Below are 26,186 nucleotides of genomic sequence, written 5' to 3'. Positions count from 1 at the left end.
CTTTCTGAGACTATTGTAGTTAATCTCTACTGTTTTCAAACTCTATATTGTTACCTTGCCAAATCTAATTCATGTATTTAAAATCCCATTGAACCAATCCCAATGGAAGTTAAGCTTGGTGTTTTTTCAAAGTTGCTGAGTCCTTCTAAGTAGAACTTGCAACAGCAAAGTAACTCATGGTGGAACCATAAAGGTAGATGATTACACTTTCATTTTGGAAGACCAAGACTAGAAAGTGTTTCAGGGAGACTCATGGCCAATCCTCATTTGAGTTAATGGGAGGGCAGCAGTGCCATGGTATTATCACTGGATTAATAATCTAGATACCCAGGGCAATGCAGATGGGTTTGATTTCACCATGCAGATGGTGATGAATTCAAATTTGATTTCTGAAATTGACCATGAAAATGACTGCCATTTATTGTGAAGATCCATCTGGTTCACTAATGTCCTGTAGAGAATGCAATCTGCCATCTTTCCCTGGTATAGCATACACATAACTCCAAACCTACAGCTATGTGATTCACCCTCAACTGCCCTCTGAAATGGCCTGCAAAGTTATTCAGTTGTAACAAACTACTAGTTAGCCACAAAAAAAAATGGAACCGAATGGATCTCCTGAAATTTACCCTGGCAAAACTATCCTGTCAACCTGTACAGTTCTCCTTACCAATATATGGCCAAAATTGGGAGATCCATCTAAAAACATGTCAAGCAACAGCCTGATATAGTCACACTCGTGGAATTATTCCTTACTGTCAGTGTCCCAGATACCACCATCCCCATCCCTGGTTATGCCCTGTCCCACCATCTGAGGACAGTGCTATATAGTAGGGAGGAAAAGTTCTCAGAATCCTCGCCATTGACTTTTAGATCCCACAAAATCTCATGGCATCAGGTTAAACGCAAGCAAGAAAACCTTCTGCTGACTGCCATCTATCCTATTTCTTCCCACCTCAGTGCATCCCCTGGAGTAAGGTGGAAGCACTCAGAATGGAGAGGAGGTGAATGTACTCGGTGGGGAACTTCAGTGTCCATCACTAAGAGTGGCTTGGAAGCACAACTACTGATCAAGCTAGCTGAGTGATGACTGACATTACTGTTATATTGCAGAGGTGAGAGACCCAACAAGAGGGAAAACCTTCTTGATCTCATCCTTGCCAATCTACCTATCATGAATGCATTCACAGTATCTGTAGGAGTGACCACCACCCAGTCATGGAGACAAAATATGGTCTTCATAGTGTTATGCACTTCATTGTGTTGGGGGGCACAACTGCCATGCTAAATGGGGCATACTGCAAACAGATCTAGTGACTTCAGACTGGGCATCCATGAGGTGCTGTGGGCCTTCAGCTGCAGCAAAGCTGTTCTCAGCCGCACATCCCCAGTCAACCAACACCATCAAACCAGGTGGTCAGTACACAGAACTGGACTGACGGGTAGCAAGTAATACACATGTCACGCAGCTGCTAGGCAATACCAATGGCCAACTTGAGAAAACAGTTGTCACCCTCACATACAATGGCATTGTCATCACTGAATTCCCAACTATCAATATCCAGGGTGTTACCATCGAGCAGAAACTGAACTGGAGTAGTCATACACACCATGTCTGAAAGCCACACGCCATCTGACTTGGACATATATTGCTGTTCATCCACTGTCACTGGTAAAAATCCTGGAATTCTCTCCCTTACAGTATTATGGGTATACCCACATGTCAACAAGTGCAGCAGTTTAAGAACTGAGCTCACCACCACCTTCTCAAATGCTAGCTGAGCTTATGAAGCACTCATCCCTCGAATGAATAAATTCAAGGGGACTGACTGATCTAAGCTGCTCAGCTGCACATTGTTGCTATATTTTAAAACATTGACAAAGAGTATTACCATACAATGTAACATGGATTGACGGGCCTTATAAATTAATTTACCATAAGTGCAGAGGTATCGATCCTCTCCAATCATAGAAGGGTTGAAGGTACAAATTGATCAGATGATAATGTCCTTCAATGAAGAAAGCCAGTTCTTTTGATCGTCACATGCCCATATGCAAAATATCAACTGGTGCACAACCACCCACAGCCTCTATAGTAGGGTTACTAGGCGTGATACTCACTTTAAGTAGATAAAGTGGTTGATGCACACCTTTAATAGATTGGCAAAAAACCTCAGCCCTGGCCTGATTTGTATCACTGATTTGTCCAAAATGTTCTCCATCACAGTAGTAGTAGTAGTATGATGTGGAAAGAAATGAAAGCACGGTGCATTAATATTCCCTTGCTCCACTGCAACTCTTCACAGTTTCTCCTTGTGTCTAAAATTCTAGCATCAGCCAAGAATTTTGAATTGGTCATTGTAAATTGTCCTGTGATTAGGCTAGGACTAAATCAGTGGATTGCTCGACAGAGGGGTTCGAAGGGCTGGAAGACCCTATTCCATGCTGTATGTCAGTAAAATAAATAAGTAAATAAACTTCTTAGCGGTGAGAGCACTGAAAAAAGTAACTTCCCTCCATATCTTCTGTGGCTATGTAGAAGTAATAGAAAAAGTTTACTTTGTTGTGTACATTCGTATTCATTAAAGTTTCTTTGAGAAATATGTTTTAAGTAAGCTTTAGTTCCTTTCAGGAATTCCTTCCTTTTCACAAGTACTCATTTATTTTGGGGGGTGAATAGACTACTGTATGCATGAAGTTAGTGCTGCTGTGTCCCCGTGTGAAGCAAACCTGGCCACTCAGTAGCTTTAAGCAATGTTGTTAATGATAAAATTGTCATATTTGCTGGCCTTAAGCAACCGTTCAACAATACTTTGCCACCTTAAGGTAGTGTCAAATAATATGTTGTTAAGTAATGTTTACAAATGATGCCAGAAAGATATATGATGATTTAAGATAATGTCAAAGATTGAAAGATCTTAATAAATTCCAAATGACATAATTTCTCATCATTTTATTATTCCCGCTTCAAGTTCTGGTAACATCAAAGTAGTTCGATGTAGTGAGTATTAACAAAACTGCCAGTGAAAGTACATAGAATTGATCTATAATCGTAGCACAGGTCAATGTTCTTTGAATTTTAAAATCTGCTTCGCTTTGATGTTTAGATACAGATGCTCAATTCAATGCCATGTTCTTTTATCTATATGGTGGTGAGTAATGTCATAAGTCTGAGTTTTCTCATCTATTTCAGATGGATCATCCACGCCATGAAACATGCTCTTAAAGTTCAAGGTGAGGATCTACCCACGGATTATCTGTACCAGATGTCACCAAGTGATGTTAAAAAGCTTTTACTGGATGTTCTGCAGTCTGATGAAAAGGAAAGGTAATCTGAAACAGCAAAGTAATATTGTAGATTGAATATCATCAGAGATACTAATCTAAATATTATATTGCTATGTTTTAATGACATTAAGCCAAAATTGAGGATTGTGCAATTTTTTTGTAAGTGACTGAAAGTCAAGATCTCCATTTGCAAGGTACACAGAAAAACATTACTGGGTTTCCCTGTGTAACGCTGTCTTGAAATTGATATTGTCAGTCCCTAATGGTGTGTTCTAAGTTCATGCAGCTGTCAGCATTTAGCTTCACAAGGGAAATCTTTGCAGACAGCCCTTAATGGGGCATACCACGAAACAGGTGTCACTCGCAGCTTCAGAGGAGTATTGTTCCTGAATGAATAATGCTGTTTTGATGCAGGGAGGTGGTGATTTTTTCTGGAGGGGTCAGAAGATCTCGATAGGTTAATGTAGAACATTAAATGAAAATTGAAAAATTGCATTATTTCAAATGCAAATTATTTATTTCATATGAAGTTTCGAATAAAAAGGAAATTAATTTTGTCCATTGTGGTTATAATTACTGGGTTCATCAGCAAGAAATGTCTACCAAATACACTTTAGAGCTACATTATCAATTTATCATCAATATGAATTACCTTTAGCTAACAATCTCTTCCTTCATTGAGTGACGTGTAGCTGTCCTGGATCCATGTGGGAAATAATTGTATGGCAAATTGAATACAGAATCATAGCACAGACAAAGATCGACCATGTTCATGGTGATTACAGAGTATTTGCCTATACTATATCTATTTATCAACATAAGGCCCAGAGCCCTCTATCCACTAGTGGTATCAGCTTCCTTGGATGTCTCATCAAGTCCTGGGGATTTCCCCATTTAATTTCACTAAAGCATCTAAAATGTCCTCCTTTTTAATCATAACCTTTTCTAGAATTTCTCTGCCAGTAGTATATCCTCAGAAAAGTGATCACCCTCTTTTTTATTGTTCTTAACTCTACCCATACGGCTTCATTTAAAGACCATTCTTGGATATTTATTTATTTATTGAGATACATTGCAGAGTTGGTCCTCCCGGCCATTTAAGCTGTGCTGTGCAGCAGTCCCCCAATTTAATCCTAGCCTAATCACAGGACAATTTACAATGACCAGTTAACCTACCAACCGGTACATCTTTGGACTGTAGGAGGAAGCCAGAGCACCCGGAGGAAACCTATGCGGTCACGAGAAGAACATCCACGCTCCTTACAGGCAGTGGCAGGAACCCTTCAGTATCTCATTAATGGTTTCCGAATCAATAGTGCAATACCACCTCTCTTTTACATCTCCCCAAGTAGCACCTGAATATTCGATGTTGATGCTGGTCCTGCGTTTCTTTCAACAAAGTGTCTTTAACAGAAATAAAGTCATCTTCTCATGTATGGATCAGCATCCTTAACTTCACATACCTTACCAGTCAAACTTCCTGCTTTGAAACAGATGCATTTTAACCTTGTGTTCCTCCCATGTGCCTTGACATATACATGTCTAGTGAGGGGGCACAGTAGCATAGTGGCTAACACAACACTTTTACGGTACTGGTGACCCAGGTTCAATTCTTGCCATTGTTTGTAAGGAGTTTGTATGTCTTTCCCTTGACCTCCGTGTCCTCCTGTCTCCTCCCACAGTCCAAAGATGTGCCAGTTAATTGATCATTGTCATCTGTCCCGTGATTAGTCTAGGGTTAAATTGGGGGAGTGCTGGGTGGAGTGGTTCAAAGGACCGTAAGGACCTATTCCGCACTTTATGTCATGTCAGTAAATAAATAAATATTCCAGCTTATTAGACAGGCTTAGTTTTTCTCATATATTCAAATGCATCAAGGCTCTCTCCCTTGCCCCACATCATGTCTGCATCTTCTCCGTGTCCCATTCCCTTGCCAAATGAGTTTAAACCCCTCAGCCCCACCCCAACAGCAATGGCAAACCTCCCATATACAAATCCACTTTCCACAGAAATAGAACCAGTGGCCCAGTGATATAAAACTCTCCCTACCATAGAATCACTTTAGCTACATATTTATTCAACTTATCCAAATATCCCTAAACGCACACAAGTATATGGCACGTAAGTTCAGTAACTAATTACCTGGTTACCAAAGATAATTAGATTTATTTGATCATATCGGCAATCTGTAGGAAACTTGTATGTCAGTATTAAGTGAAAGAGTGAACTCAGAAGTTAGAAAATAATGCTGGGATTTGTAGAGATATAAAATAAAAATCACTTCTTTAACACCTTGAAACTGATAGCATGTAGATCACTAAAGTAAACTAACATGTAGGTATTTTAGATAAGTCTGCATGAGATTGTTTTCTGAAAGCTTTTACTTGAATGATTTTTGTGGCTGGAAAGGTAAGATAACAAATGTTATTACAAAAAACCTCCCCTTAAGCTTAAAATGCTTATGCTGAGACTGTAAACCTCTCAGTTATTCAATCAGAAAGTACCAAAGTACCTCAGCTTCTGCTTGAATAACAGCGCTGACAACAGTTTCATGTTGATTAGTCAGATATTCATACTCTGACAAATGAAATTATTGGCTAAAATTTTGTGGTCAACTTTGAAAGGATTACTTGCCACTAACTTTAGTAAAAGCTAGTTTAGTAGGCTCTGTAACAGTGATTCCCTCTATTTCTACATGACAGGAATTAAGCACTTGTTCCTCAAAGATAGCAAAATCAGCAGGCAAGCTAAAGAGACAATCAGATTGAAGAGTTCTGAGAGCCAGAAAAACAGCAACTGAAAAACACAGATTAAACTTTAATTTTTAATTGGGGTATATGCAAAAGGTTATGTTGGAAGTTCACACAGCAACAAAACTTTAAAAGTGACTGCCAGCAATTTGGGAGTCACTTTTGACCAGAACTTTAATTGCTAGATAAATATTGTGCATGCAAGGCATGTTTTTCTATGGTGGGTTACCAAACATGTGATTTCCACCCCCCCCCCCCGTCTTTCTACCATCTATAATGTTGGTGGAATATCACTTTCTTTTCTCAGATGGATAAATTTCCAGAAAGTCTGACAACACATAGGATGAAAGCAGCCCATTCATACCTTCTTCTACCTGTATGCCATGTCCACATTGTATATATAATGTCCACCTAATGCAATGTAACAAGTATGGTAGCATAGCCCTGAGTAACTGGATCCAAAGACTTCAGTGCAAACTCCACTATGGCAGCTGGCAAATTTATCTTAAATGAAGCAAGCTTATTTTTTTTAATGCTGCATGAACTAATGGTAACCATGGACCTATTAGATTGTTACTGAACCAGGAGGGCTTTTATAACATCCATCAGAGATTACCTGGTCTGGCCGATGTCTGGCTCAAAACCTGTGAATGTGTCTTCTCAGTTCAAGTACAGGAAGGATTGGACAATAAATGTTTGCATGGCCAGTGTTATCCACGTCTTGTGAAAGAATGAAATTTTTCTCACTGGCACCTTCCAAACATCTACTTAATACCACGTGAAAGCACTAGAGCAACAGCAATGACTTGTAACACAGTTGCAGATTGGCATGTATGATGTTGCAGGCATCACTGAGTTATGGCTGAAAGAAGATTATAGCTGGGGGTTTAACAACCAAGGATACACATTGTATCGAAAGGACAGGCAGGTAGGTAGAGGAGGTGGTGTGGCTCTGTTGGTAAAAAATTAAATCAAATCATAGAAAGAGGTGACATAGGGTCAGAAGGTGTGGAATCTTTGTGGGTAGAGCTAACGAACTGCAAGGGTAAAGAGACCCTGATGGGAGTTATATAGAGATCCCCAAACAATAGTAAGGATGTGGTCTACAAATTAGAACAGAAGATAGAATGCATGCCAAAAGGGCAATGTTACAATAATTGGGCGGGGGGAATTTCAATATGCAGGTAGATTGGGAAAATCAGGTTGGTGCTGGATCCCAAGAAGGGGATTTTCTAGAATGCCTATGAGATGGCTTTTTAGAACAGCTCGCGGTTGAGCCCACTGGGGACTGGCTATTCTGTATTGGGTGTTGTGCAATGAACCAGAATTGATTAAAGAGCTTAAGGTAAAAGAACCCTTAGGCATAAGTGATAATATGATAGAATTCACTCTGAAATTTGAGAAAGAGAAGCTAAAGTCAGATGTATCAGTTTTACAGTGCAGTAAAGAGAATACATGAGAGTGGAGTTAGCCAAAATTGATTGGAAAAGAACACTGGCAAGGATGAAGTTAGAGCAGCAATAGCTAGAATTTCTGGAAGCAATTCGGAAGGCACAGGATGTATGCATCCCATTGAGGAATGAGTACTGTAAAGGCAAAATGACACAACCACGGCTAACGAGAAGTCAAAGCCAACATGAAAGACAAAGAGAGGACGTATAATAGAGCAAAAACTAGTGTAAAGTTAGGGAACTGGGATGCTTTTAAAAAGCATTAGAAGGCAACTAAAAAAGTCATTAAGAAAAGATGGAATACAGAAGTAAGCTAGCCAATAGTAAAGTGGATAACAAAAGTGTAAAAGAGAGTCAAGAGTCGAGGGTGGATACCAGACTGCTGGAAAACGATGTTGCAGAGGTACTAATAGGGGACAAGGAAATGGCAGATGAAGTGAATAAGTATTTTACATCAGTCTTCACTGTGGAAGACACTAGCAGTATGGTGGAAGATCCAGAATGTCAGGCATCAGAAGTGTGTGAAGTTGCCATTACTAGGGAGAAGATTCTTGGGAAAATGAATGATCTGAAGGTAGATAAGTCACCTGGACCAGCTGGTGTACACCGCAGAGTTTTAAAAAAAACGGCCGAAGAGATTGTGGAGGCATTAGTAATGGTCTTTCAAGAATCACTAGATTCTGGAATGGTTCTGTAAGACTGAAAAATTGCAAATGTCACTTTAATCTTTCAGAAAGGAGCATGGCAGAAGGAAGGAAACTATAGGCCAGTTAGTCTGACCTCACTGGTTGGGAAGATGTTGGAGTCGATTGTTAAGGATGTGGTTTCAGTGTACTTGGAGGCACATGATAAAATAGGCTGTAGTCAGCATAGTTTACTCAAGGGAAAATCTTGCCTGACAAATCTGTTGAAATTCTTTGACAAAATAACAAGTAGGATAGACAAAGGAGAATCGGTGAATAGTGTGTACTTGGATTTTCAAAAGGCCTTTAACAAGGTGCTACATGAGGCTACTTAACAAGTTAAGAGCCAATGGTATTACAGGAAAGATACTAACATGGATAAAGCAGTGGCGGATTGGCAGGAGGCAAAGAGTGGGAATAAAGGGAGCCTTTTCTGACTGGCTGCTGGTGATGAGCGGTGTTCCACACGGTCTCTGTTGGGACTAATTCATTTTACATTATAATGACTTGGATGATGGAATTGCTGTCTTTGTTGCAAAGTTTGCAGATGATACAAAGATAGGTGGAGGGACAGGTAGTTTTGAGGAAGTGGAGTAGCTACAGAAGGACAGACAGATTAGGAGAATGGGCAAAGAAGTGGCAGATGGAATACAGTGTCAAGAAGTGTCTGATCATGCACTGGTAGAAAAAATAAAGGCATAAACTATTTTCTAAGTGAAGAGAAAATTTTTAAAAATCTGCAAAGGGACTTGGGAGTCATGTGCAGGATTCCCTAAAGGTTAATTAGCAAGTTGAGTCTGTGGTGAGGAAGGCAAATGCAATATTAGCATTCATTTCAAGAGGACTACAAAATAAAAGCAAGGATGTAATGTTGAGGATTTATAAAGTATTGGTGAGGCCTTTCTTGGAGTATTGTGAGCAGTTTTGGGCCCCTTATCTTAGAAAGATATGCTAATACTAGAGAGGGTTCAAAGGAGTTTCACGAAAATTATTCCAGAATTGAACGGTCTATCATATGAAGAGCATTTGATGGCTCTGGGCTTGTACTCATTGGAATTCAGAAGAATGTGGGGTGACCTAATTGAAAGCTATCAAATGTTGAAAGGCCTTGATAGAGTGGATGTGGAGGGGATGTTTCCTGTGGTGGGAGAGCCTAAGACCAGAGGACACAGCCTCAAAACAGAGGAGCGTCCTTTTAAAATGGAGATGAGGAGGAATTTCTTTAGCCAGATTCTTTACCACAGGCAGCTTTGGAGGCCAGGTCTTTATGTATATTTAATGCAGAGTTTGATAGATTCTTGATTGGTCAGGGCATGAAGGGATACGGGGAGAAAACAGGAGATTGGGGCTGAGAGGGAAAATGATGAAATGGCGGAGCAGACTCAATGGGCCAAATGACATAATTCTGCTCCTATGTTTTATGGTCTTATCAGCTACAATAAATTTGTCCAAGTTAGATACCACCTTGGTTTGACAATATTATTGGCATTATTTCATCATCAAAATACTGGAATTCCATTCCTAGCAGCCATTCTTTAGTTCTGTCGATGCAAGGGCTGTTGTATTTCAAGGACCACCTTCTCAAAGGGGCCCATGGATGGCCAGTTAGTGCTGCTCATATCCTGCAAGTGAATTTTACTCAAGACTCATGCAGCAGCTACAGCCTAAAATGTTAAATGTTTTTATTGTGAGCATACTGTGTAAAAGTTGTAGTTCACACGACTGATTGTGTCTAGCAAGCTACAATCATGCACTCTGTAGAGGAGCAGCCAGTTGATAACAGAAACATCTGGATATTTTTGTTTGAACATATATGCAGACACCAAATGGTGCTGTCAGATTTACAGGGGGATGGCAGTGAGCACTGACATACTTGCCAAGATTACAGCTACAGTTCCAGGCTGGTGGTTCAGTTGATAAAGAATAGGAATAAGATTAGAGTCCTGCATCAATCCTGTAGCTAGGTGCTCCCAGCTACTGAATAACACTTTATATGTCTGTTCATTGTTTAGTCAGAATGCTTGTTATTTGACCATTCTGCTCTCTAATTAGGCATTGATGTCTTGCTTCCTCAACTTGGGTTCTGCTTCATTTAGGAGAAATAAAATAATAGAAATTTAAACATGCATTAACTATATGTATCATTAAACATCTTGCTGTTTGAAATTATACCCAAACTTCATACTTGTATATTTATGATGTTTTGTAACGATAATGAATCTAGCAAGTATTGTAGGAAAGAACCTTTACTATTTTAAGTAACTTGTGAAGGATTTCCAATTCAGAGAGCAAAACTAATAAAGTTCTATTTTATCCAAATATTGGACTGGGTGCAGCCTGCAATTCTGAAAGGCTGCTGACATGCGAGTCTTGGAGATTAGAGCCCCACCCTAAAACAGACCAGATGAGTGACAGATGATGATGTACATGTCACTTTGATCTGTCAGCTTACTCCAGAAGTAGCTGATTATGATTCCATTTTCCTCATGGGATTGCAGTTCTCTCCACATAAATTGCAGAATTAAAGTGAAATATTTTGTCTGTGAAAGCTCCCTGAACATTATGTCTTGACAATGGAGGTTTCAGCAGCTTTGTAAATCATAATTATTCTCCAGCAGCCTTTCTGGCCCTATAGTACTAGTTTTATATGTGGAGTTTGATTTTAAAGAAACTTATTTCAAAATTCCACAATCCCTTCATTTAAAAAGTTTTAAAATACGTTATTGTTAACTTTTCAGCATCAATTTTAATGCCATGTATGTCTAATCTTAACATTGACCTTGGTAAGATACCTGTCAAGTTAGTTTAAAATTCTTGGATTGCTCAGTAAGTACCCTATGGTACATTAACTGATCAATCTGCTTAAAGACTTCTTTCTTCCTGGGTGCCAAATATGCCCTTCAGCTGGCATTTGGTAGCAACCGATTCCAGGAAAGGAATCATGGAGATTAGCAGATCTTTATGGGCAGCATTCTTTAATTTTGAGTAATGATATTTCACCACTGAAAGTGACGTTTATATCTTTGCTATATCTTTAAAAGAGTTGCTCCTTTGTTTTACTTTCCAACTGCCCTTTAACCATCATGAGTAAAATTACTAAGTAATGTGCATTTCTACTGAAACTAGCTGCTAAAACTCTCATCATGAAGGGCCCTTACAACCAGAAAAGAACAAAAGGCTTCATCCTACTCAGCTCGAGAAGGTGCAATACCAAGTTAAAGCGAAGAAAAGTCAGTTCCAAACATATTTTATTTTGCGTTGTTGGATTTTCAAAATACACCAAACAGCTATTGTGATAAAATTGATGTATGTGCAAATACAACAATTACTTATAGAAAGCAAGGTGCAAAGTTTCAAATAGAAAGTTATCTTTTAGTTACAATTCTTTTGATCCATGTGAAAGAAATTGGTATTTCTTTACAATAACACTGTGAATGGCTTTTCTGTCCTGAGTTTTTTATTTTATACATTTCATTCATAGTGTTTATGAATTATCCTGGATTAAAAATGCAATGAAGTATGAAATTCATATTCTTAAGAATTATGTAGTAATTTCACATATGGATATTAAATATCAATGGGCATACATAATAATTAGAGAGCATTTTTCTCCTTTAGGTCATGGCTGAACAGGCGTCATCTTGATGGCTCTTTAAACCGTACTCCAAAGGGTTTTTATGACAGAGTATGGCAGATTCTGGAAAGAACACCAGAGGGCATCAAAGTGACTGGAAAACACCTGCCCCAAGTAATTGTTTTAATGAAACAAATGTTATTTTCGTGTAATTTCAGACCATCTTCAAGTGCAGCATATTGATAAAGAAAGCAAGTTCCAAATAACATGGCTGGAAATTTTCATTATTGCAATTAGGACAATGTGTATCAATGTATTTGCCTTTTCAACCACACTACTGGTGATGACCTATTTTCCAGGCGGAGTCAAACTATGTAGCCCATTTTCAGTAGATTTCTACTTCCGTCATCGATTCCATTTGAAGAACACAAACGAGCGAACTATCTGGGCTGTAGCAGATCTCAGAACCCACACCTCATGTGATATTGGTGCCAGTCCCCAAACATGTTTCTAAAATGTCAGCTTGATGTATAATATGCATTACCCCATGGTAAATTGTAAAATAAGCCTTTAAATTCTGAAAGAGTCTATCTACAGACATAGCAACGGAACACCAAAAATATGCCTGCATTTCCAATACGTATTACTTGTTGCTATGGCACAAATGACAGGAAACATATGTAACTTAATGCTGTAATTTGCATCCAGTTAGAATACATCTCCATATTTTAGGGATGTTTATCCTCTGTCTAGTCATTTCTTGAGAAGAATCTCGGAAGTGCATGGTGGAGAGCTTGAAATCAAATGGATGGCTTAAAACCTTTGACTTATTGCCTGTCTGCTGAAGTTACACTGAGATAAATAAGTAGCTGCAAAGGAAAATCTGCCATATTTTGTCTTTTTTTAGAACAATCCACAAATACTGAAGTAGTTCCACTGCAATGGGCGATCATTTTAATTGGAAAATAACTAAGTGAAAGTTTAGTACAGTTGTGAAAACTGAGTTGATAGCTTACCAAAATGAAAAATGAAAATTACTCTCTATACATGCTAGATAAATTATGTTGTTTTCCATCAGGAGAAACGTTTCTCTCTTGTTTCCTTTCTGCAGCAACCAACTTTGTCAGATATGACCATGTACGAGATGAACTTTTCCCTCCTCGTGGAAGACACATTGCAAGACATCGTACAGCCTGAATATCGACAGATCATTGTTGAGGTGCTGATCAGTGTCTTATTTTAGCCTATCCAAAATTGCCAACAAGTCAACAACTGTATACATATTTAAGCTGTGACAAGGGACGATGTTTTGCATCAATTTATAAAATAAATCCTGAATGATCTACTTGGCTGTAAATCTGAAACCTGACTTGACCACAGCCAAACCAAGCCTGAGGACTAATTGTTTATCCCACACCTGACTTTGTCTTTGTCGTAAATACCTGGTTCTGGAAAAATCCCATTCCAAACATGTGACCTAGCAATCAGGCAGAGAAAAAAATATTTGTTAAAATGTGGCGAGTGCATTTAAATACAGCACTAAGCTAGCCCACGCTGCCGTAGTCCAATCAAGAACACAAACTTATTTCTTTCTTCCCCAGCTCACAGTTTCATCAGACTCAAACTGAGCAGTCCATACTCTACTATAGATCAAATTAAACAATAATGGTAGGGTGCTAAAAATTTTAGTATGGAATTGAGTGTTATTAAATGTTAGATAGCAGCAGAGTTCACAGAAGGAAATTCTTTGGCCTATTATCCATATGCCAAGTCATAGATTGAGCAGTTGTAGTCCTGTATTTTATTTTTCAGTTCTCTTTCAAATGTTATTACTGAGTCTGGTTTGGCCACCCTTTTAGTGTATTTGAGATAACAGCAGCTCATTGTGTAAAAATAAATGTTTCCCTGGTTTTGTCAGTAATCACATTGAATCCAAGCCTTTGTTCTTCTGTATCCACCCAGCCAAAGCCATTCCTGGCTCTGAACACCGCTGTCAAATCTCCTCTTAACCTTGCCTGCTGTAAGGAGAACAACACTAGCTTCTTCTTTCATAATTGATAACTCCTCATGGCGCTTTTCTCCTCTGTACTCTCTCTAAAAGTTTACCTCCCTTCCTGAAATATGGTGGCTAGACTGAACTCTAAGTGAGGCCGAACCAGAATTTCATAAAAGGTTATCCTACATTTGAGGTTTTGTATCTCTGTTCTTCCATTTTGGACATTTCTGTCAAATCTCCTCATAATGTATATTTATATCCTTTCTATCCTCTCCATTTGTCCTTATACCTTCAAAGATACTCACAGCTACTTCTATTCCTTCATCTCATAGAACACTTAATTCCTATTGTCTCCTTGTCTTCCTATTGCCTTCCTACCAAAATTACATCGCTATTTCATATGTTTATTTAACCAGTCTGTGCCTACTGGAAGGGATCTATGCGCTAAGACTCCACATGAGAATAACCTTGATGCATCACCCACATTAAGCTCATCTAATTGACTAATTTCATTATTCATAATCAGATTTAGCAACAGCTCTGCTAATGAAATGAAATGAGGCCAGACATGAATGATTAAGATAATTTTTTCCACAGTACTGTGTAAGGAACAGCATCCAATCCACGTGAAAACTTTGACTAATAGTACGAAATAGGAATCACTCCATTCTACAATTGCATAAGATAAATGCAAGTTATTGCTCGGCTTTATTTCACACAAAAGTAAGCATGTAGAGTAATAAGCTCCAATCATATAATTAGCTGACTCAATCAATTTTGAAGGCATAATAAAAAATAAGGGACATGTTGTGCTAGCCTGGATCAGTAGGTCATCTTGACTCACTTTTGACTGTCTTCCACTGCTTTTAATAGTCAGGCACTGGAAGTAACTGAAAGCTCCTCTCAGGAGCCAGCACCATCGGCCTCCTTCTGTGCTGCATGTAAAACAGGGACTAGATTTTGAAATGCAGTATTTTGTTTTTGGGTATCTAGTGACTTACTAACTCTCACATCCAATCTGATTCAGTCATGATATCTTCATTTCTGTTTGAAAATAAAGGTCAGTTCACTCCCTTTGAATATTCAATTAGCATTCAGTAGGGGTATTTGAACCCAATGATATCCTTCCCAAACCCTCACCCAGTTCCCATCTGATCCCACCCATTCATTGTGAAAGGTAGGTGTCACACAATGGAAGTGATGTAGAAAATATGTGTGGCCATTACAGTCAACTTAAATGGACAGGTACTTTTCCCCACCTCATTCCACCCTCTGCCCCACCACCATCACCACCAGAGAAGGTTTGATAACACATTTTGGAGTGAGATAATTTGAATATATATTTTCTTTGAGGATTTTGAATTGGTGTATTGGAAATAATATTCAGTTATCGTTGATGCAGTTGCTTATGGTAGTTTCTGCTGTGTTGGAGCGCAATCCTGAACTTGAGTTTGCCACTGAAGTAAATTTGGACAATCTGGTCAAAAGTGCTTTTGACGAGTTTAAGGATGACAAACGAAGGCTGGAGCATGTTGAAATTAAAGTAAGTAAACTTCACATTTAAATTGTAAATGTTGTGAGTTTTTGCTAAATTGTGCTATTTTTCTGTTGGTGTAATTTGCCTAAAGTAAGCTTGTAGCCCGTACAAAGGAAGACAGATTACTTTTGGTACAGCTGAAGTTATCATTGGGCTCAAATATGCCAATTTCTGACAAGTTGCTGAAACGACCAACTACCTGCCTTCAAACCCTCCTGTGTCTAGGATGGATGTGTTCCTCAGCTCAAGAGAACAGTGGTTAAGTGGCTGTTGACTTTCACTCAGGAGTCACAAACTTCCACACAGTTAGACACATAAGCGTCAGCAAATTTAATTGGAGCATCTAGTCTCTGATTATTTCTCCTAATCAGAAATGCATCGGACTAAGTGCTGGACACACCTGCAAGTAGCCTTAGTCTAGACAGCCACTTCTATGGTTTATCAATCTAGAACTTTGAGCTTGTGTGGTGGTTGAATGAGAACAGATTACATTTGGACACTTCAATTTACTTATGGTTTTCAGCAGAAAATATTAATGAGCAAACAAAATGTACACCAGCAATTTACTATTACAGATGAAATAATTATATCGTGCAGAAGAAATTATGACTACACAAAATACTCTTCAGATGCTGGGGTCAAAGTGAGGCATCATTTCACTTGTGAGTCTGTTGGGGGCATCTATTGCATCCGGTGCGGCCTCCTCTATATCGGTGAAACCCGACGCAGATTGGGGGACTGCTTCGTCGAGCACCTCCGCTCCGTCCGCCACAACAGACAGGATCTCCCAGTTGCCACCCACTTCAACTCTGCTTCCCATTCCCATTCGGACATGTCCATACATGGCCTCCTCTACTGGCATGATGAGGCTAAACTCAGGTTGGAGGAGCAACACCTCATATACCATCTAGGTAGTCTCCAGCCCCTTGGTATGAACATAGAATTCTCCAACTTCCGGTAATTCCCTCCCCCTCCCTTCCCCTATCCCTATTTCACTCTGCCTCCTCCCCCAGCTGCCTATCACCTCCCTCATGGTTCCACCTCCTTCTACTATCCATTGTGTTTTCCCCTATTCCTTCTTCACCTTTCCTGCCTATCACCTCCCTGCTTCCCCTCCCCCACCCCTTGATCTTTCCCCTTACTGGTTTTTCACCTGGAACCTACCAGCCTTCTCCTTCCCACCCTCCCCCCACCTTCTTTATAGGGCCTCTGCCCCCTCCCTCTTCAGTCCTGACGAAGGGTTCTGGCCCGAAACGTTGACTGATCGTTTCCACGGATGCTGCCCAACCTGCTGAGTTCCTCCAGCATGTTGTGAGTGTTATGACTACACACCTTCAATACTCTTTCAAAAGAGACAACAAAAGGCACTATGCATGGGTTGTGACCCCACTTATTGTCCAAATTTTAGTTTCAATCTCAGACCAAATTCTGTCACACCAGTCTCAACCTCACCATTAACCCACAAACAAAGGGGGTGCTGTTATAATGTGGCAGACTGACTTCTACCTAGCTGAGGCCAGGTGGCAATTGTCAGACATCTCCTCTTACCTTTCCCAGCTTCTTACTTCATTCCCCTCCCCCACCCACCTTCATTTACCTGTCACTTTTTAGCTTGTCTTCCTTCCCCTCCCCCACTAACTTATTCTGGCATCTTTCCCCTTCATTTCCAGTCCTGACGAATGGTCTTGTCCCAAAACGTTGACTATCTACTCATTTCCATGGATACTGCCTGACCTGCTGAGTCCCTCCAGCATTTTGTGTGTGTTGCACTGGATCTCCAGCATCTCTTTAGTCCATATTCATGCATCCTGGTGAGTGTAATGAGGTAAAGGATCCTCATTATACCCTGTCCCTTTACCTCATTATAGTCAGCAGGTAGAGAAGAACAAGGTAAAGTGTTCAGTTCATCAGAGAGATTTTGAATTTCTTTTGTTTCCTTGAGTCCTGCACGTGCTGTTTATTTCAAGGTCTCTGAGATGTCTAAGCTAGAGCTGCCGAACATTGGTTGCTCCATTTCTGAATCTTATCTCCGTTAGGGTGAAAGAAAAGGTAGTATTGGGTCTTGTTACCTTATTTATCTTGTATTTATTCACAGGACATGACCAATTTCTACAATACTCCTCCACTGGGTATAAGAGGAACAGCCAGCTACTTGATGAAGGCTGTGATGAACTCATTACTTGAGGGTGAAGTTAGATCAGGCCCAGATGATCCCTGTGTGATATGTTAAAGAAAATGAACTAGAAGAGTATGCACATACAGGTGATTTATGTGTATGAACGCATGCTCATACCATGATATCTCTCAAAGTAATTTGAGACGCATACATCAGTTTATCAGGCTTCAGCTGTTTTTGTGCAATAAGAATGATTTCATTAAACTGGTGATGTGTTCTCCAGAGACAAGAAAGTGAGCTAATTTAAATGTTGCATGTGTATGAAAGAAATAATACTTGATAAGTGAAGCATTAATTTACACTGTTTAGTGAGTGTGTTGCTTTATATAAAGTTATTTGCTGTAAAATGTTTAGAATTTGCATGAGCACCAATGTTACATGCTATAATTGTTCAATAAAAATGGGGTGTTTAAAACTAGATATTGTAAATCTATATTTGAAAATCTTGTGTGTCAATTTATGATTTGTTGCCATATGGCATTCTCTGATTTAAAAATCTGAAGTGTTTTATAAATGCTTCATTCACAAAAATACAAAGCAGAATATTTTATTCACTGGTCTTATTTTCAGAATTTCTTCTGATTCTGTCTGTATCCTGTAGAATTGCAACACGATCTCAGTGTTTCCCGCTCTCTGTGATGGCAGAGTTAAACAGCGCACCCTGCTGGAAAGCAGTGGTTCTTCCTCTTTAGAAAAGATCCAAAGATTCAAAGCATATTCATTATAAAGGAATGTATAAATTATACACCTTGAAATTTGTCTGCATACAGGCAGCCACAAAGCAAGAAACCCAAGTCTGAAACCCCAAAAAAACACAAATCATGTAAACAATAGAAGCAAGCCAACAGTATTCCAAACCAGACTCAGTCCACAGATCCGCTCCCGGAGCAGCCAGATTAAGCCCAAGCTTTGGTCCCAGATCATCACAGCAGCAGGGTAAAAACACAGAGCAGCTAGATCAGTTCACTGCCCCCCAGTGCCACGGAGAGAGGAATGAACAGTCGCAGAAGAGCGCGCAAAATCAGCCTGGCCTTGGATACTATCTGAATACATGAACGGAATGGCAGAAACATGTACCCGGATACAGTGAAATGCTTGTCTTGCACTGTTTATACAGATCAAATCTTTGCATAGTGCACTGAGCTAGAATAAGGTCAAATGGCAGAAAAAAGTATAAACTACACCTCTTGCTCATCAGTGAGTGTGGTGCAAGGTATAACCATCCTAATTACACTGGACAACAAAGATTTTGCTTCCTAAATACTGTTGGGTGTATCGTATGGATTTTGAGTTGCTGATCATGAGAATCACGGGGAATTTCCTTCTCACGCACCATTTTTTAAAATCACCTAAATTTACAATTTCAAGTCAAATCAAGTCAAGTCAAGTCACTTTTTATTGTCATTTCAACCATAACTGCTGGTACAGAACATAGTAAAAATGAGACAATGTTTTCCAGGACCATCGTGCTACATTAAACAATACAAAAATTACACTGACCTACGTAAGAAAAAACACAAAAACTACACTAGACTACAGACCTATCCAGGACTGCATAAAGTGCACAAAACAGTGCAGGCACTACAATAAATAATAATAAATAATAAACAAGACAATAGGCACAGTAGAGGGTATATTAGGTTGGTGTCAAGCCAGGCTCTGGGTATTGAGGAGTCTGATGGCTTGGGGGAAGAAACTGTTACATAGTCTGGTCATGAGAGCCCGAATGCTTAGGTGCCTTTTTCCATATGGCAGGAGGGAGAAGAGTTTGTATGAGGGATGTATGGGGTCATTCATAATGCTGTTTCCTTAATGGATGCAGCGTGCAGTGTAAATGCCTGTGATGGCGGGAAGAGAGACGTTGATGATCTTCTCAGCTGACCTCACTATCCGCTGCAGGGTCTTGCGATCCGAGGTGGTGCAATTTCCGAACCAGGCCATGATGCAGCTGCTCAGGATGCTCTCAATACAACCTCTGTAGAATGTGGTGAGGATGGGGGGTGGGAGATGGACTTTTCTCAGCCTTCGCAGAAAGTAGAGACACTGCTGGGCTTGAATTATACATTTCAATTTATAATTCAAGTTAATTAAAATGTTGCCCGCAATGTAAGCAGAAAAGTTTTCTATCTTGTCCAGGCATGCCTGGGCATGCTTAGGCAGGATGGATACTGGCTTTAGAAAGGCTTTAAATTTCCGAGAAAGATTTCAATTTTAAGACAAATGTTTCCCAGAATAAGTGATGCCAAGATTAAGGAAAACACTTTTGTTAGTCCATAAATCAAACAGGTCATCAATGACAGACAATTTGAAGAACTTCTAGTGGGACTGGAGAAAATCGCATGGAAGGCATTCAAGGATGTTTTCCTGGCAAGGTAAACATTCATTGCTTATCCCTATTTGCATTTCTGAAGGTGGTGTAGGGGCTCCCATCTGATGTTGGGCAGGGAGTTCCATAATTTAGAGCCAACAATGATGCCATGCTGGTGATATATTTCTATTGCAGGATAGCATACAACTTAGGATGCCTGCATGAGGTACCATCTTATGTACCTGGTGTAAGTGAACACAGATCCTGAGGTGCTGAAGAGTAACTGCAATGAAATTTTTATTTGGAGCACTGCAGTCATTGCGTGACTCCACTGTGTGGAGTGACTGAATATTTAAGGTAGTTGATGTGTCAAACAAGTGGAATGAAATGTTTTACAATCATCAAGGAATGTTCCCACTTCTGACCTTGTGATGGAAGCAGCTCAAGATGTTGCTCCGACATACTGACTTGAGTAGCTCCTATAGTAATACTCTAAGGCTGCGTTGATTGACCTTTAACAACCACAATCATTAAATAAGGCATGACTCCAACTATTGGAATGTTTTCTGCTTGATCCTCATTGATATTAGGGATCCTCAAATCCACACCTGGGCAAATGCTACCTTCATGTCAACTACCCTATGCTGAAAAAGATAAAGAAAAGACTGCAGCCAATTTTAGACAGACATTTGAATTGCTCTCTCTTTGCTCTCTGAGATTTTGACCAAGATCTAGAAAAGCACACTATCCATCCTAAATCAGTAGATTTTATTTTAAACCACTCATTCTTCCCATCAACATACAGGTACCCTGTTGTCATTGGAAATGCAGAAAATTTGAAGACCTGTAAAAACATTCCATTCATCAGATAATCTTAAATAATAAAGACTTCTAACTGCACTTTAATTATCGTATCCTTCGATTTTTATGACTGTAAAATTCTATTTATATTCCAATAGTAATATATTCCATCAGATTGCAGTCTCAAGGTAAACTATTACAATAAAATTGTACCTTAACTGTTTTGTCATCTAAACTTGAATCAAGACTCCTTTGCTCCAGTGATTTATTGTTTCTCTGGAATTCAATTGCATATATATCCATCAAAACCTTAACAAGATCATCTCTAAACTGCCTTCCTTTACTTTCCTTCTTAAATATGTTATATCCTGCAATATCAAGTTGCCAGTTCCATTCTCTTTATTCCATATTTCACTCTTTCTTTCCATTTACAGATTATTGCCTCCGGTTCATCCTTTGCTATATCAAGTTCATATTTATTATTTTTGCATTTAGATTTTTTTAATCGTTATGTAACCAAGAACTTATCTAAGTTCTGTCCATTCATATTAACCTTCCTTTAGTTTCTCCTTTATTCCCTCGTCCTGATTCTTTTATGATGAAATATCTCTCCCTTCTCGCAGCAGCCCTTATATTGATAATTTAAAATGTTATTTATTGCTCTATTTCTCTTTTCTACTAGGACCATGCCTGCTGTAATACTTAATGATAAAACTTTCTTCTGTCCCAGGACCCTTTGCAATGCTTTACAAAATATACCCCCTTCTTCTGAAGCATCTCTTTCAGTCACATGTTGTTTTCTTTATTTTTTCTGTCTCAATGTGAATTTACACATGACCTCAATCATCACTTTAAATTCAAGTAAAGGCCTGCTTTTCAACTTAGTTCCAAAACCCAAATACTTTGTTAGTGTGATTGACTATATCCTTGGTTAGAAAGCAAAATTACAGGAGGTGCTGGAAATCTGAAAGAGAAATTGAAGGTTTTAGCCAGGAGGTGTGTTTGGGGAGAGAAACTGTGTTAAAGATTTAGTCAGATGTCTATGTTGGGAATTGATATGAATGTGGAGGCTGGTGGGCTATCAGGAAAAAGAACAGTTCAGCACAGGAACAGACCCTTCAGCCCACAGTGTCTGTTCCAGCCCTGGAGCTCAATTGATTTAACTGCACCTGCCTGCACATGATCCACACCTCTTCATTCTCTATATGTTCATGCCCCTATCTAAATATCTGTTAATCAGTAAGTGGGAACCCTTGCTCCAAGTGGAAGGGCAAAAAGCAGGAGAGCGGGAAATGGGACTATGCCTTGCTAACGATGGTGGAGATGAAACCATATTTAAGGGGAAACAAAGGTGTGTCTGGCGCACCAGCAGGGAAAGAATCATTATGAGAACAGGAGCTAGAGAAGTTGGTAGAATGTATGGAGTCCAATATATGAGACAAGATGGTGGGACTTAAACATAGAAAACCTACAGCCCTTCAGCCCACAATGCTGTGCCAAACACGTACTTAATTTAGAAATTACCTAGGTTTACCCATAGCCCTCTTTTTTTCAGCTCCATGTACCTATCCAGGAGTCTCTTAAAAGACCCTATCGTATCTGCCTCCACCACTGTTGCCGGCAGCCCATTCAATGCACTCACCACTCTCTGCATAAAAAATTTACTCCCGACATCTCTGTACCTACTTCCAAGCACCTTAAAACTGTGCCCTCTCGTGTTAGCCATTTCAGCCCTGGGAAAAAGCCTCTGACTATCCACACGATCAATGCCTCTCATCATATTATACACCTCTATCAGGTCACCTCTCATCCTCCGTCGCTCCAAGGAGAAAAGGCCGAGTTCACTCAACCTATTCTCATAAGGCATGCTCCCCAACCCAGGCAACATCCTTGTAAACCTCCTCTGCACCCTTCCTATAGTTTCCACATCCTTCCTGTGGTGAGGTGACCAGAACTGAGCACAGTACTCCAAGTGGGGTCTGACCAGTGTCCTATATACCTGTAATATTACCACTCGGCTCTTAAACTGAATCCCACGGTTGATGAAGGCCAAAGCACCGTATACATTCTTAACCACAGAGTCAACCTGCGCAGCAGCTTTGAGTGTCCTATGGACTCGGACCCTAAGATCTCTCTGATCCTCCACATTGCCAAGAGTCTTACAATTAATACTATATTTTGTCATCATATTTGACCAACCAAAATGAACTACCTCACACCTAATCTGGGTTGAACTCCATCTGCCACTTCTCAGCCCACTTTTGCACCCTGTTGATGTCCCGCCGTAACCTCTGACAGCCCTTGACACTATCCACAACACCCCCAATCTTTGTGTCATCAGCAAATTTACCAACCCATCCCTCCACTTCCTCATCCAGGTTATTTATAAAAATCACGAAGAGTAAGAGTCCAAGAACAGATCCCTGAGGCACACTACTGGTCACCAACCTCCATGCAGAATATGACCTGTCTACAACCACTCTTTGCCTTCTGTAGGCAAGCCAATTCTGGATCCACAAAGCAAGGTCCCCTTGGATCCCATGTTCCTTACTTTCTCAATAAGCCTTACATGGGGTACCTTATCAAATGCCTTGCTAAAACAATATACACTACATCCACTACTCTACCTTCATCAATGTGTTTAATCACATCCTCAAAAAATTCAGTCAGGCTCCTAAGACACAACCTACCTTTCACAAAGCCATGCTGACTATTCCTAGTCATATTATGCCTCTCCAAATGTTCATAAATCCTGCCTCTCAGAATCTCTTCCATCAACTTGCCAACCACTGAAGTAAGACTCACTGGTCTATAATTTCCTGGGCTAGCTCTACTCCTTTTTTTGAATAAGAGAACAATATCTGTAACCCTCCAATCCTCCAGAACCTCTCCTGTCCCCATTGATGATGCAAAGATCATTGTTAGAAGTTCAGCAACCTCCTCCCTTGCCTTCCACAGTAACCTGGTTTATATCTCATCCGGTCCCCAAGACTTATCCAACTTGATGCCTTCCAAAAGCTCCAGCACATCCTCTTTCTTAATGTCTATAAGCTCAAGCTTTTCAATCCACTGTAAGCCATCCCTACAATCGCCAAGATCCTTTTCCATAGTGAATACTGAAACAAAGTATTCATTAATTATCTCTACTATCTCCTCCGGTTCTATACATACTTTTCCACTGTCACACTTGATTGATTTCTATCATTACCTAGTCTTTTAAACCTTTCGTAAGCTTTTCTTCTTAACTAGATTTTCAACGGCCTTTGTACTCCATGGTTCCTCTACCCTACCATCCTTTCCCTGTCTCATTGGAACATACCTATACAGAACACCGTGCAAAAATTCCCTGAATATTTGCCACATTTCTTCCATACATTTCCCTGAGAACATCTGTTCCCAATTTATGCTTCCAAGTTCCTGCCTGATAGCCTCATATTTCCCCTTACTCTAATTAACTGCTTTCCTAACTTGTCTGTTCTTATCTCTCTCCAATGGTATGGTAAAGGAAGTAGAATTGTGATCACTGTCTCCAAAACGTTCTCCCACATCCCTATTACTATTGGGTGGTCGATAAAAAGCACCCAGTAGAGTTATTGATCCCTTCTTGTTCCTAACTTCCACCCAGAGACTCCGTAGACAATCCCTCCATGACTTCTTCCTTTTCTGCAACCATGACATGATCTCTGATCAGCAGTGCCACACCCCCCACCTCTTTTGCCTCTCTGCCTGCCCTTTCTGAAACATCTATAGCCTGGCACTCAAAGTAGCCATTTGTGCCCCTGAGCCATCCAAGTCTCTGTAATGGCCACAACATCATAGCTTCAAGTACTGATCCATGCTCTAAGCTTATCCGCTTTGTTCATGATACCCCTTGCATTAAAATAGACACATTGCAAACCATCAGTCTGAGCATATCCCTTCTCTATCATCTGCCTATCCTCTCTCTCACACTGTCTCCAAGCTTTCTCTATTTGTGAGGTAACCACCCCTTCCTCCGTCTCTTCAGTTTGATTCCCACCCCCCAGCAATTCTAGTTTAAACTCTCCCCAGTAGCCTTAGCAAACCTCCTTGCCAGGATATTGGCCCCTTCGGATTCATGTGCAACCTATCCTTTTTGTACAGGTCGCTCCTGCCGCAAAAGAGGTCCTAATGATCCAGAAATCTGAATCCCTGCCCTCTGCTCCAATCTCTCAGCCACGCATTTATCCTCCACCTCACTCTATTCCTATATTCACTGCCGCGTGGCACAGGCAATAATCCCGAGATTGCTATCTTTGAGGTCCTGTTTCTCAACTTCCTTCCTAACTCCCTGTAGTCTGTTTTCAGGATCTCCTCCCTTTTCCTCCTTCCTATGTCGTTGGTACCAATATGTACCACAGCCTCTGGCTGTTCACCATCCCACTTCAGGATATCGTGGACACAATCAGAAACATCCTGGACCCTGGCACCTGGGAGACAACCTGCCATCTGTGTTTCTTTTCTGCGTCCACAGAATCGCCTGTCTGACCCCCTAACTATAGAGTCCCCTATCACTGCAGCCATCCTCTTCCTTTCCCTACCCTTCTGAGCCACAGGGCCAGACTCTATGCCAGAGGTGCTGCCACAGTTGCTTCCCCCAAGTAAGTCATCCCCCCCCCCCCAACAGTACTCAAACAGGAGTACTTATTGTTAAGGGGGACAGCCACAGGGGTATTCTGTGGTATCTAACTCTTGGCCTTCCCTCTCCTGACTGCTACCCACTTATCTGTCTCCCCAGACTCCAGTGTGACTACCACATATAACTCCTCTCTATCACCTCCTCACTTTCCCTGACCAGACGTAGGTCATCGAGCTGCATCTCCATTTCCCTAACCCGGTCCCTAAGGAGCTGCAGCTCAGCACACCTGGCACAGATGTGGCCGTCCGGGATGCTGGGAGTCTCCTGGACATCCCACATCTGACACCCAGTACAGAACACCGGCCTCACAGACATACTTCCTATTCCTATTCCTCACAAGCAAGTTACCTTGCCTCGACCCATTATTGCCGAAGCCCCGTTCAGCTAAAGCCATCCTACTCAGACTCCCTCTACTCTCTTGCCCACTCCTTGACGCCCACTCTAAAGCTGTCTTCTTTTTAAACTCTTCCTGCTAGTCTAACTGGCTGACGTCCACGTGCCTGCGCAGTCATTCCTCGATCCAAGTAGTTGTAGTTGATGCAGCTGTGGAAGGCAGTGGACTCGCATTGATTATTCATTGATAACCTCTCCTCTTTATCATTTGTTCTGATATGCCACACAATAGCTGAAGCCCACAATTCCTTTTCTGAATTCTTATCAGGTCTGAAACCCACCTAATGCGGGGTTCAGGTAAGCAACACATCTTTGGTTACTCTTTCTTCCTTGACAGCAAATAATATCAGCTTTAGCTTTAGAGCAGCTTCATCCTCAGATATCCTCTATTGAAGTCTTTGTGACAACCAGATCTATTGCTGATGGATCTAGAACTGCCTAAACCTGGGATTTATTGCTTCATGGAGGAAACATGCAAAATGTTGAAGCTATCGGCAAGTTGAAGGTCATGAAAACACAAAACAAATGGGCAGATCTACAGGAAATAATTCAGTAGAGGATCCAAGATTATT

The 26,186-nt window shown here is 40.4% G+C and overlaps 1 protein-coding gene across 3 annotated transcripts in view; it reads left to right on the top strand.

Moving 5' to 3' along the window:
• Positions 1-17,858, top strand: part of phkb (phosphorylase kinase, beta) — a 274,547-nt gene extending 256,689 nt beyond the window's left edge. For all 3 annotated transcript variants that reach the window (XM_072279636.1, XM_072279637.1, XM_072279635.1), the window contains 5 exons: positions 3,194-3,328; positions 11,791-11,920; positions 12,858-12,965; positions 15,145-15,285; positions 17,375-17,858. In XM_072279636.1, coding sequence (XP_072135737.1) covers positions 3,194-3,328; positions 11,791-11,920; positions 12,858-12,965; positions 15,145-15,285; positions 17,375-17,509 — 649 coding nt within the window. In that variant the 3' untranslated portion in view covers positions 17,510-17,858. The remainder of the gene's footprint in view (positions 1-3,193; positions 3,329-11,790; positions 11,921-12,857; positions 12,966-15,144; positions 15,286-17,374) is intronic.
• The last annotated feature ends 8,328 nt before the right edge of the window (positions 17,859-26,186 follow it).

The sequence above is a fragment of the Mobula birostris genome, chromosome 15 (genome assembly GCF_030028105.1).
Source record: "Mobula birostris isolate sMobBir1 chromosome 15, sMobBir1.hap1, whole genome shotgun sequence".
Lineage (NCBI taxonomy): Eukaryota > Metazoa > Chordata > Chondrichthyes > Myliobatiformes > Myliobatidae > Mobula > Mobula birostris.
The sequence above is the reverse complement of the archived record's forward strand: the minus strand, read 5'-3'. Positions and strand labels throughout refer to the sequence as shown.